The following is a 12,704-nucleotide window of genomic DNA, read 5'->3' on the forward strand; positions in this document are numbered from 1 at the left end:
AATCATCATTTATAGTCACCTTACAGTCCCATTATGTCGTTTCCCGAAAGTCTTAGTCAGAGATTAGCGGTCAGAGTTATCACGACATGACTGAAAGAACAAGGAAGAACAACTGTCAGAAAATGATTAACTTAAAAATGTTTATTTTGTTCCAAGAAAATATAGTAATTATATTATTATTTGACTGTGGTTATTTAGCATTCTTTAAAAAAAAGAAAAAAGAAAAAAAAGACCAAGTTTAAAATATATGAGGGTAAGGCTTGCAAGTTAAACTATCCACAGATTTAACTACACTTTTTGTATAATACAAACTACAGTAGGAAAGGCAATTTTGAAGTTCTGTATTTATATATTGTAATTACCCGCTAAGCACTTCCGGGAACTATCTGAAGGCTATTCGATTCACGTGACGATCATGTTCTTTTTAGTTTTCTCAAAAAATTGTTAACAATTAATACCGGGGATACATAAGAGGGAATAACTAGGGAGGAATATAATAATAATAATAATAATAATAATAATAATAATAATAATAATAATAATAATAATAATAATAACAATAATAATAATAATAATAATAATAATAATAATAAAACTTCATTCATTTGCATTTCATTCAAATATTCAAATTCAGGAGAAGCAGAAGTTGAATTAAGTATGTGAAGTCTCTCTCCATCCAACAGCTACATAGCAATGGATTGATGTTAATTAGAACTACAACTCCCATGAATCGTTTCACTCGGCAGCACTTCCGCAAACGACCAGCGTTTTGGCGTAGAATGATAGAGCACTCCTCTACCGCTGACGACATGGCTGTGAAAGCGATTTTGTTTGATTTGGACAACACGCTCATTGAAACGAGTCGAGCAGGTGAAGTGGCGCTAATAAAGGTAATAAAATAAAGAAATTATTCGCCTAGAATTTAAGTTATTTCCGTCAGCTAATTACAGTCGGTTTTTGTAAATTTTACATGGAAGTGCGTAGACTAGTGACGTCTTTCAGTCAACCCAATGATACATTTATTTTACTGTCTTCAGTTCGGGGCTCTTTATTGTCTATTTTAACTAACTGAGTGGCTGTTATGGACGTTTGCGCTGCTGTTGCTGCCTAGTTTTCACTTTTATTGTCCGATTGGCAGGACCGCATACGGAGTCCGGAAGGGGCCACTATTCAGCTAATCACTAAACAGGCAGGGGCTCCGTTTGTCCTTCTTTCGAAAACTTTCGGATTGGCTAATCCTTGCAAACCAAAGTTTTGAACAGCTAGTGGATGGGTGTGCTCACAGACAGAGCAGTGCGTCTGAGATGACCATCCCCGACACTCACACTGTACAAGAGAATAAAGAAAGGGAGATTAGAAAAAAAAAGTTGTTTTATATATATCTTTTTTGCTACAACAATTCCAAATGCCACTAAAGCATGGAAAAATCAGAAAAAAAAAGCACATAATACATGTGAGGAACTAAAATCCTGTCGCACCTCAAAATTGCTTGTTTAGAGTACGAGAATACTAAAGCCCCTACAACCACCTAAATAAATGCCCTTCTTTGTATCTTTGGTTGTTCTTCAGCCACAGATGACTATTTTTATTTTTTGCATTTGCATAAAATGAAAAAAGGATTTTGGAGGCTAACATCTTGTGGTGAATTTCTGAATTTCATACAGACCAGTGAATTTTTGAAGACCACGCTGGGCCTTGATGACAGCACCGTCTGCACCATTTGTGACAAGTTCAAGCAGAAGCTGTTCCATGAGAATTTTGACTGCTCAGCTGGTCAAACCATAGATGATGTCCGTGCGCATCACTGGGAGGAAAGCATCAAGGAGACTGTAGGGAATTGCTCTACGCCTTCTTTGCCAGCTCAGTGTTATAACATGTGGAAAAGCAGTCGTCTGGAGCTTCTCACTCTTTCTCCTCAAGTATGCAACCTCCTGAAACAGCTGCGCAGCAGATACAAGCTGCTGCTGCTGACCAACGGCGTAGCCCAGACCCAGAGAGAGAAAGTGGCGACGGCTGGATGTGAGGAGTTCTTCGATGCCATTGTGATCGCAGGAGAACACAAAGAGCAGAAACCATTCCCCTCCATCTTCAGGTTGTGTTTCAGCATGCTGGAGGTAGAGGCTCTGGACTGTGTGATGGTGGGAGATTCTCTGGACACAGACATTCAGGGGGGCTTGAATGCCGGAGTTCGGGCCACAGTTTGGATTAATAGTGCAGGGGGGGGCGCGTCAGAGAAGCCAGACTACACTATCACTACTGTTCTGGAATTACCAGATATTCTGGCACAGCTGCAATAAGAACAACTGGTGAAGAGTGAATGAGTTTTACTTGAGATGTTGTGGGAATTTTTACCTATTGATATAATTGATTTAGATATGACTACTCCTATTAGTTTTCCAGTGTTCAACGAGGTGCATTTTAATTTGAGGTTTCTGGTTGGGATTTTAGACACCGTAATTTTGAACATAGAGTCTGTAAGAAAATGTGTGTTGAAGCTTCACTATTATACACATGAGGCAGTCAAAGTAATTGCATTTAGTTAAAAACTCGAGTACAGTTAAGATACTTGTACGAGATTATTAAGCATGTTTTTGACATTGGCACTGTTGGGTTCAAGGCATTTCAGACTGATGCCCTATTGTAATCACGTTAAATTTTTCCATAGCACATGCATTTCTGTATTCAATTCAGTAATCACATTAGTTATAATTTATTCTTCAGTTACACAAAGTTACCTGCATGATGAAATAAAAACACGTGTATATAATCAGCTAATTTCAGCTTGTGTGCTGGGAGGAGTTAAATGGACTGAACTAAAGTGCTTTTATAAAACTTGCCTCATTCACCCATTCATACGAGCACTGTTTTTCTATGCCTTACCTATGTAAGTGCTTTCTATCTAACATTCACAGTGTCATACACCGATGGATTGGCAACTTGGGGTTAGTATCTTGCCCAAGGCGTGCAGACTGGAGCAGATGGGGACTGAATCACCAGCCGTCCTATTACTAGGTTACCTGCTCTTTAGACTTTTGAAAATTGGAGAATATGGACATTATTTTTGTTTTATTGCACAAAAGTACAAGAGTGTACAGGTAAAGTGCAAACTGTGTCCAGGACAGAAACAACTGCATCATACTGCTAAGACAACATCGTCTCATTGCGAGCATCAGCACATACAGCACGCCCACACAAACTAGCATTCAGGAAGCCAAGCAGATGTTAAAGCTGAGCAGCCAAAGCCTGCTCTTTAGTAGGTAACAAAGGCAGTAATGAGCAGTCAGCATTGTATCCTCCATTTCTACAGTAGAATCACAGTGCTGACCCATTCAAAGTCTTTTTGTTTTAACTTTGCTCTGCAGTCACACTTAAAACTAAAATAAGAGAATATTTATGTCCTCAATAGGCTGGGATTTGTGGGAGTGCAGCCTAAGGCTTGATTTAGACTTCTGCTTTGTAGAGCCTACGACATAAACTACGCAAGCGGCTGTCTTCATTGCTAGCGTTTATACTTGTGCCGGCGCAGTATGTGTTAATTACCATGTGGTTATGTTTTACATGCTGTATCAGTCAAGACACTGGGCCTTCTTTTCCTCCTGCATCCAGGTCTTCATTGTGGTGATTCCAATAGTTTGAGTAATCTCCCTCCAGGAATTTCCTGACATTTGCTAGTCCTTATATTGACGCTATTATTATTTATCCATAATACTGAGACGATTATTCTCTTACTAATAAATCCAAAAACCTCAACAAAGCAGTAGCTGGAAATGCACAAGAGGAAATGACGTACTGAACTGGTCGACAGTGTTTGTCGACTACTTTGAGCCAACGTGTATTTACAGGTTACACCAGTGGTCACAGCATTCTCACTGAAGCATAAATCCCGGTAAGGTTTATATAAGAGGCTGCTAATGTATTTAATATCATGAGTGGTATAACAAATTACTTCCTCCAGTGAGTAATGTAACGCATTAATTAAAAAAAAAAAAAAAGTAATGATCCCAGCACTGTAGGCAACTCACCTTTCACCCAGAGCTGCTCACCCCTCCCTCTTTTCCATTGTTGTGATGAAATAGTTTTAGACAGTTTTAATTTATTCTTATTTAATCAAGCTTGAAACAGTTTTGTTTGAAGAAAATACGATTTTGTGGGAAACGGGCTCAGTGCCTTTACTTCATCCTGATCACTTTTACACTAATTTACTGTTAGTAGCACCTCAGTAAAGTATTAAGCACACACTTTCCCCAAGGGGACATTTTCAGGACACTTTATATTTCCAGTGCATTTTGTGGTCATGTGTGAAATTTTAGTCCAATGTGGCACTTTTAATATTTCATAATTTCTCTTAATGGATCTGAGTAGTCTTGACTTCTACTGTAGCAATGACAAATTACCCTGATACTGAACATTTTTATTCATCGCAGAAGATTGTCAACCCGTGCATCCCATCATACACTGATACTTGGTCATGTTTTTGGGGCTAATAAAACTTTTCATGGACATCATGTTATGCGTTTATCGTCTTCTGTTGGCACGCATGATTTGAGCAGCTTTATTGAGACCCGTCTGAACAAAGTGTGCAGGGTTGGCGCTTTAAGGCATGAATCTTTACATCCTATAAAATTCACTTGACTTCTAATTTGACTTTGATGTTCATTGCAGCAAGCTCAGCTACAAAGTAGCGGAAGACATAAGGAACAGACACCGAGTCAACAGAGTCACTTTTGCCACACAGGGTGCAGACAGTCTTACGGTGGCGCATGGATGACCAGTAGGGCGGCGGTTTCTCCAACAAAGGGGAGAGAAGGCTGCCACAGTCAACGCACACCTGAGCCACTGAGCGGTCTGAGCAGTTGAAGAGGCGATCGTGAAGTAAGAATGAAGAGCCGTGAGCCAGCAGGGCGTCTCGCTCCATCTCCCCGAAACGGATGCCTCCCTGCACGTTCCTTCCTCCTACGGGCTGGTTGGTCACTTTGTCTCGTGCTCCTGTCGTCCTAACTTGGAACTTGTCGGAGACCATGTGACGTAGCCGCTGGTAGTAGACCACGCCGATGAAGATGTCTGCCTCTAGCTCCTGACCGCTCAGTCCGCTGTACAGCCGCTCCGTACCGTAGTAGTTGTAGCCGCCCGCCCGAAGCAGCTCGCCAAAGTAATCGAGCGCCGAGTTCTCCTCGGAAAAGGTGAAGGGTGTGGCGTCGTGGCCGAGGCCGTGCAGGGCGCCCGACTTGCCGGCCATGCTCTCGATGAGCATCCCAATTGTCATACGGGAGGGGAAGCCGTGGGGGTTGAACAGGATATCCGGAGTCATGCCGCTCTCGGTGAAGGGCATGTCCTCCGTCGGCCACAGGCGGCTCAGGATGCCCTTCTGTCCGTGGCGGCTGGCAAACTTGTCACCGATGGTGGGATTTCGGGGCATTCGTACAGTGATGCACACGCGCTTGAAGCGGCCTGAGCCGCCGTCATTACTGCAGACCTTTATGTTGTCAACAATACAGGCCTCCTGACTCCTGCAAACAGAGAAGAGAAACCATAAAATGTGAATAACAGAGGTATTTTACAACTGAGCTGATGAAAAATGATCACACTGCTACAAAAATGTTATCGCGTACTTGTAGTAGGAGATAAAGGTCTGCCCAGTGTTGAGGTTGATGTAGCTGTAGAAAGGGTCTCCATACTGAAGCACCGATCCGATGAAGGGCAGTCCATCAGCGTCTAGTTTTTCTTTCACTTTGGGGTCGCCTGGCTTGGTTCCAAACACCACGCCGTCTTCTCCCTTCACCTTCTCTGCCAGGTCCACCAGCTCCGTCTTGTAGATACTTCCATGGGCAAAGCCTCTCTCCCATGACGACTTGTTCACAATCTGATGAAAACAACATGTGTCAAGAGTTCAACCCTATCCCGATTAAAAATAGAGAACAGTTTCATTTAACTCACCATGGCATCTTCCATGTCGTAGCCTGTGTAGGATATGACGGCCACGATGGCGTTGGTGCCGCTGGGGTAGTTGTCGAGGCCGTAGTGGTCGTACATATAAGGCCTGACTAGTGGGCTCTGTGGGGTCTGGAGCCGGTACAGCTTGTTATCAGAGCGATCCATGAAAGAGTGTAGCGGGAAGCCCATAGTCTGCTTACCTGAAATAAGGGGAATGAGCACAGTGGTTCATGGAAAATGTAGGTTTGCTCAAAACTGTCAAAGAAAAGATTCAAATAACCTACCCATCTGACACTGGTACATGTTCCTGGGACTCTGGTTGTGGTCAGAGTATGGGATGAAGTTTGCCACCACACTGAGCATACTGTGAGGGAAGAGCTCCTGGTGTGTGGTTACTCTTGGTTCAATCTCATTCTCCAAGATTCCGACATTGATGTAAAGCTGCAGGCAAAGGAGAAAAGGTGCTCGGACTAAAACGGTGCTCTTACAGCTACAAAAAAACCCTCCACTTTTAACACATTACCTGTTCAAAGGTGCCAATCAACTCTTGCTTGCCAAAAGCCAAGTTCTGTACAGGCCGCACCATGCGACAAGGTGTTGTGAAGAGGAACAGGCCTGGATATAAGCTGGCCTTGCCTGTTTTGGGAACCAGGACAATCTCTGTCCAGGGAGGAATCTTCTTCTCTCTTAACACCTGGAGGTATAAGTTTTAAAGATCAGTTTTCTGCACAGTATACACAGGTGACACCAAGCAGGAGTTAGTATACCGTGAACCTGCAACTAGGGCTGCCACGATTAGTCGACTAGTCACGATTATGTCGACTATTAAAATCGTCGACGACTAATTTAATAGTCGACGCATCGTTTGAAGCTTTGTAAGATCACAAAGGACGCAGGAATGAGTAGCAGGATTTAAGGGTGTAATAACGGACTGAAACAGAAGATGGCAGCACTGCATGTACAAGGATGCCAGCTGCCGTTAAACCCCGAAGAAGAAGAAGCTGTGTCCCAGAATTCATAGCGCAGCTGTCAACAATGGCGGCAGCTAGTTAGTTTTAACTTTACTCTTATTATTCTTTCTGGGTCACAAAATAAACGTTTAACATATTTTCAGGCGAGAATGTAGCTGTGTAAACCTCAAATATCTGCTCAGTTTATCAAGACACCACATATTTTCAAAAGCGCTCCGACGTTTTCGGAGACGTCTGTTACCCACTAGCTCGTTAGCTAGGCGGGGGCAAGGCTAACTAGAGCCGTGAGAACACCGGACTCCCGGCAAATCGTTTTCAAACCCACCACTGTCTTTCGCTACTCAGGTTAAACATGATATATAAGTCACTTAGATAACTTAAAATGTTATTGTTTGGCTTTCTTTAGTATTTTATTTGTTCCTGAGTAAATCGGTTTGGCTAAGATTAAAGTTATAGTTTTTGCACAGCTAAATAAACTTCAAGCAGACAGCTGATCATCAGAAGTGTGAGACGCTGGATAATATACTCCGGTGTCCTGTTATATTTTAGAAAGCAAGGAGTTTATTAAACTTCACCGAAACAATCTGCAAATTTCATTCAAAATTAATAAACTACCATCTTGTCTTTATTTTTAGTTAGCACAAACACTTCAAGCTGTAAGCTAATGATAGTTATATAAGACCAGATGCTGCTGGTGCAATAAGCTGTACGCTGTACGTCCAATGGATGATGATCTGATTAGTCGACTAATCGCAAAAATAATCGGTGACTAGTCGACTATCAAAATAATCGTTTGTGGCAGCCCTACCTGCAACAGACAGTGCACAAGTGAAGTGAAGAAGAGAGTGTAGGCAGGGTAGAGTGGATGGAGACCAGTGTCAGAGGTGATAGCAACAAGAGCAAAAGGGATTTAAGTAGGTAGCAAGACCTGCTCTGATGAACTGACAAAAAGAGGTGGAGCTTATGTTATCATAGCTTTTCATTGGGAGAGACCAGGATGGAGGCAATAAGAAATTAATATAAACGAAGAGAGGCAAAGCTGAGATGGTTTGGATGTGCAGAGGAGGGACAGTGGATATACCGGACAAAGGATGTTGAAGATAAAGCTGCCAGGCAGGAGAAAAAGAGCAAGAAAAGATTCATGGATGGACATGCAGAGGGCCGATGTGACAGGGGAGGATGCTAGGGATGGAGGCAGATGATCCACTGTGGTGCAGCTAAAGGGAGCAGCTAACAGAAGACAATACCTTGAACCTGCGCAGTGATTCAACCACAACTGGAGCCAAGTCAGCCTCCACCCAGCCAACAACAGCACCGTCCAGGACCACAGGGTAGCAGTCTGCAAAGGCCCGACCAGGAGTTCCATCCACAGGAGTGACACCTAAACAAGCAGATACAGCAAACGCATTTCAACCCAGTGCCACGTGCAGAGACTTTACCTGGCCAGGCCTACGAAGTATATCAATGACTGCCTGAGTTAATCTTTTATTTCAGCATTACTTTAATGACGTTTCCCCACAGGCAGGTCACTGTTATTGGAATACCTTACAAAAAGTATTATTTAACAATTGATTCATGAAAGTATTGCTATGTCTCTCATTTGCAAGCACACGCGCCGACCTCTCCTCCCTAATTGTCACAAATCTATAGAGTCTAGTTCTGTGGTAGACAATGGACTAGCTTTTGGTCCTGGGTAAGATTGTACAACAACTGCCTGAAGTCAGTCCTCACCAAGCGAACAGAGCAGAGCAGGCAGTGACGTGGTGGACAAGGTCAATGCCACAATTTCACAGCTGGCTGTCATGTGGTTCATGAGTCCGCAAGGCTCGCCGTCTGGAGTGTGGACAGGACACAGGAAGCCCCAGGACTCGGGCAGCAGCTTACGCACAGAGGTGGTCCTCATCTTAGCGAACGCTGCTCCTCTGTGCACGCAGCGGAAGTGAGACAGGTAGCGAATGAAGTTGAGCTTGTCAGCTACAACGCACAGCCCGGTGTTCTGCAGCATGCCCAGACCTGTGGGAGGAGGGAGCACATTTTTAGATGAATGAATGAATGTTTTAGTGAATTTTCAAAGCTGGCCATGTATTAGTCTTGGACAGGACCTGTCTTAGACTGGAGGTTTCCAGTGGCCAGCAGATATTCAAATGGTCTGGTCAAGTCAGTTCCCATGTTGAGCATCTTTATCATCATTTCAGAGCTCCATCCTCCGGTCACTTTGCTGCCTCTCTTGTCAAAGGACAGCTTCACAGACACCAGCCATGCAGTCAGTCTCTCCTGCGAAAACGTTTGAGTGGTTAAATCACACAACTGAAGGCTTAAGTGGAAGAAGACACTTTGTGTGAGCACTGTGGAAAGTGTTGGGAAGGTTACTTTTAAAATGTATTCCACTACAGATTACAGAATACATGCCCCAAAATGTATTTTGTAAGGTATTCCGTTACGTTACTCAATGACAGTAACGTATTCCAAATACTTTGGATTAGTTAATATATTATCATGCTTTTTACAACTACATGAATGTACTACTGCTGTGTGATTTATTACTATTACTGAAGGCTACTCGCCATAATGGCTTTCCACCGGCGTGGAAATACCAAAAGAGAGCACAGTCTAACATATGAATCAGGAAAAGACCGCCGTGTAATCCATTTATTTCAACAAAGTAACTGTATTCTGAATACCACCTTTTTAAACGGTAACTGTAATAGAATACAGTTATTTTAAATACATAATGCCGGTACAGTGGTCCCTCGTTTACTGCGGGAGTTATGTCCCAAAAATAACCCACGATAGGTGAAATCCGCAAAGTAGCCAACTTTATTTTTTACAATTACTATAGATGTTTTAAGGCTGTAAAACCCCTTACTACACACTTTATACACTTTTCGCAGACAGGCACAACACTTTTCTCTCTTAAACGCTCTCAAAGTTCAAACCTTCGTAGAAAAATAAGTCCAGTATTACAAAATGAAGGCAAAGGCACCCACGGTTGCCTTTGACGGTGCAAAACGTCTCGTCGACATTGTGTTTGTTGGGGAGAAAAGTTACAAACATACAGTACAGCACACTGCTAGCGATCGAAGATTTACGTAAATTTAACAAGCTGAACGCATTCTGTACTGTAAAGGAGACACGGCACGAGATTGACTGACAATGGTCTACAGCCAATCAGGATGCAGAACACAATGTGCTGGAAAAACAAAACAAAAAAAACATGAAAAATTGCACCAAAAAAATCCGCGAAACAGCGAGGACGTGAAAGGTTACAGCGAGGGACCACTGTACATGTATTCCATTACTACCCAACACTGACTGTGGATATGGAGCAGTCAGGTAAAAAGACAAGAAGTAGTCCACAGAAAAGAAACATGAATGTAGTGAAGGAGGACATGCAGAGGGCTGCTGTGAAAGATGTTAGCAATCGGGTGAGATGGAGGCAAATGATCTGCCTAAGAGGAGCAGCTGAAATGCTACTACAGTCCTGCTCAGCAAAGGAGAAAGGACAAAGACAAAAAAAACTAAGAAAAATATTGAAGATTCTTGCCTTCAGAAACATGAGGTAGAGCTGACCAGGAGTGAGCACTTCCTGGCACACGATACTGTCGGGGTTTTCTTCCATGCACTCCTGCTTGGCAAAAGTGAAGAGCTTCCTCGTCATCAGACAGAGCAAGTAGAACTTCTCCACGTCTGACTTCAGGTGGATGCAGATACACTCACTGATCAAAACAGAGTAAGCCCCTTTTTTTAAATAAACATACCACCAAACATAAAGCAGAACGGGTGTCAACCGTATCCATCCCCAGAACTTACTTTAACAGGAAGTTGGCACACTGTTCATTTGTGTACCACTCAGGGAGGTTCATCTTAACCCTGAAGCGCTCTCCGAGGTAATTGAGCACCTTGCTGCGGGTGGTGCAGTTCTCCTCCATGACGATGCGCAGCATCTCGGACACACAGGTCTTGTAGAAAGAATTGTCCTCGCGGCCTTTGATCAGCTCCTGGTAGATCTGGAAGTCTGTGAAGTCCACCAGAGCCTGAGGAACATGAGAGCAAATGAGCACACAATGAGCCTAAAGGATTTTTATCATTAACTGTTCTGTAATGAAAGCTGCAGGCTTGCTCACCTTTAATGCAAAGCCTAGTGGGAGGAAGAAGAGCTCTTTCTGGTAGATGAAGTTCAGCATCACAGTTCCATTTTCCAGATAATGCAGGTTCATGTTGATGGCTGTGTGCTCCTCCCTCACGCAACGCATAGAAATACCTGAGTGAAGAAAAAGCCGGTGAAAACATGCAGGCGTGGACTCATTGCTGCACTGTTTTCTTTAGAAGTAATACTTACCGTACTGAGTGTAACCCTGACCCCTGTTCTTCCACTTGGGTCTTGACATGGCGATAGGATAGTTCCTCCTTGGCATTATCAGCATGCGGATAACCTTCTCAATTCCATTCACAATGAAATAACCTCCCATTTCCTGTCAAAGTTGATGCTGGTATTATAGGACAATATTTAAACCCATCCTGGCTCAGTTTAAAAGTACAGCTGCCATATCCTACCTCGGCTTCTTCGTGATGCTCTACAAGCTCTTTGGGGGACATGCCATGCAGGTTACACAGCTTGGACTTCACCATGATGGGCACATGACCCAGAGACTGCTTGATGATGCCTTTGGGAACTCCATTGATCGACCAGCTGACGTCTGCCTGAAATGAGTCAACACTCACCCAGTCAACATGGATTATTTTAAAACGTTGCTGTGGGAATATAAACACGACTCAGGCTTACCACTATTTTCCCTTTGTACGAGCATCTTCTTCCCCGGCACTCTGCTGGGAACACCTTCATTTCCTTGCAGATGTTTCCTTTGGCAACCACTGGGTTTTGGATGGCAGCTTCAACGAAACCAAGGCTGATCCGTTCATTTTTGAACATGAACTCTAAGGGGGGGATGGACTGGGAAAGGTGACGGAAAAGTGAGAAACGTAAGAAAGGCAAAGATTATGGGAAGCAACTGCAAGAGGGATGTTCACAGCAGGTTGAGCAGCTTTCAGAGAAAATACTGCTGGAAATGATACCAGCAGCTAGTCGACCAGCAGGAAACCAAATTCTTCACTCACTCATTTCATCGTTGTTATGGTGGCTTTCACTGGCCTACAGTAACTCACTGCATATCACTGCACTGCGTGCTCAAGACAAGCTTACACAACTCCGAGTCACACAGTGTACGCTATTAATCGTAGTTTTAACTAGTTGGGGTTAATCGCTGGTCTTAATGAAGTGATTCATCACATTGTTGAGAACTGTGAAGAAACATTTGCTGACCTGCACAACGCGGTTGAGTCCGTCTGTGACTGCCTGGTCAAACGACTCGATGTGAGCTTTGGTCAGATCCTGAATGGCAGCATGCTGGGTGTCCTTCATGTGGCCAAAGCTTCCATCTGTCAGATTTTTCAGACTCGGACCTTTGGGAAGATCACTCCACTTACTTGAAAAATCCATGCTTGCGCTTGTTTACCACATGTGCATGGTTGACACAGGAAGCACATGCCCTACACAGGAAGAGAAGCGTTTTCTTCTTCGCTTAAGTTTTTTGGGTGTAACTAGACTCGCACACTGCTAGCTTAGCGCCATCTTGTGGGCGTAGTTATGCATAAAATTTCGTTTAGCTAAAATGACGCGAGTGGTGGTCATTGCGCCGCTCCTCCAGTTGGAGGCGCTGTGCAACCGACAAACAGCGGTGGTTTTCAATGGAAAAAGAGGAGAGAGAAACTGCGTTGACGCTTTTATAAACTGTAAAAACATGA

General features: G+C 43.4%; 2 protein-coding genes across 2 annotated transcripts; one reads left to right on the plus strand and one right to left on the minus strand.

The window, feature by feature from the left end:
* Nucleotides 1-721: 721 nt before the first annotated feature.
* Nucleotides 722-2,853, plus strand: nanp (N-acetylneuraminic acid phosphatase). The gene is made up of 2 exons (XM_026190144.2): nt 722-890; nt 1,665-2,853. Exons 1-2 carry the CDS (start codon nt 726-728, stop codon nt 2,295-2,297), a joined length of 798 nt encoding a protein of 265 aa, XP_026045929.1. The 5' UTR covers nt 722-725; the 3' UTR covers nt 2,298-2,853.
* Nucleotides 2,854-4,086: 1,233 nt separating this feature from the next.
* Nucleotides 4,087-12,464, minus strand: polr1b (RNA polymerase I subunit B). The gene is made up of 15 exons (XM_026190143.2): nt 12,223-12,464; nt 11,686-11,853; nt 11,457-11,603; nt 11,242-11,374; nt 11,027-11,163; nt 10,713-10,936; nt 10,447-10,618; nt 9,005-9,176; nt 8,634-8,915; nt 8,150-8,283; nt 6,455-6,625; nt 6,216-6,372; nt 5,935-6,131; nt 5,610-5,860; nt 4,087-5,507 (listed from the first exon to the last, which is right to left on the minus strand). Exons 1-15 carry the CDS (start codon nt 12,397-12,399, stop codon nt 4,625-4,627), a joined length of 3,405 nt encoding a protein of 1,134 aa, XP_026045928.1. The 5' UTR covers nt 12,400-12,464; the 3' UTR covers nt 4,087-4,624.
* Nucleotides 12,465-12,704: the final 240 nt, after the last annotated feature.

Source organism: Astatotilapia calliptera, chromosome 13 (genome assembly GCF_964374335.1).
Source record: "Astatotilapia calliptera chromosome 13, fAstCal68.1, whole genome shotgun sequence".
Classification (NCBI taxonomy): Eukaryota; Metazoa; Chordata; class Actinopteri; order Cichliformes; family Cichlidae; genus Astatotilapia; species Astatotilapia calliptera.

Coding starts and splice junctions, on each gene's coding strand:
- polr1b (XM_026190143.2), bottom strand. CDS start 12,399: ATGGATTTTTCAAGTAAGTGGAGTGATCTTCCCAAAGGTCCGAGTCTG. Junction 11,854..12,222: donor GACTCAACCGCGTTGTGCAG/GTCAGCAAATGT, acceptor CACCTTTCCCAG/TCCATCCCCCCCTTAGAGTT. Junction 10,619..10,712: donor TGTGCCAACTTCCTGTTAAA/GTAAGTTCTGGG, acceptor TGTTTTGATCAG/TGAGTGTATCTGCATCCACC.
- nanp (XM_026190144.2), top strand. CDS start 726: ATGAATCGTTTCACTCGGCAGCACTTCCGCAAACGACCAGCGTTTTGG. Junction 891..1,664: donor GTGAAGTGGCGCTAATAAAG/GTAATAAAATAA, acceptor AATTTCATACAG/ACCAGTGAATTTTTGAAGAC.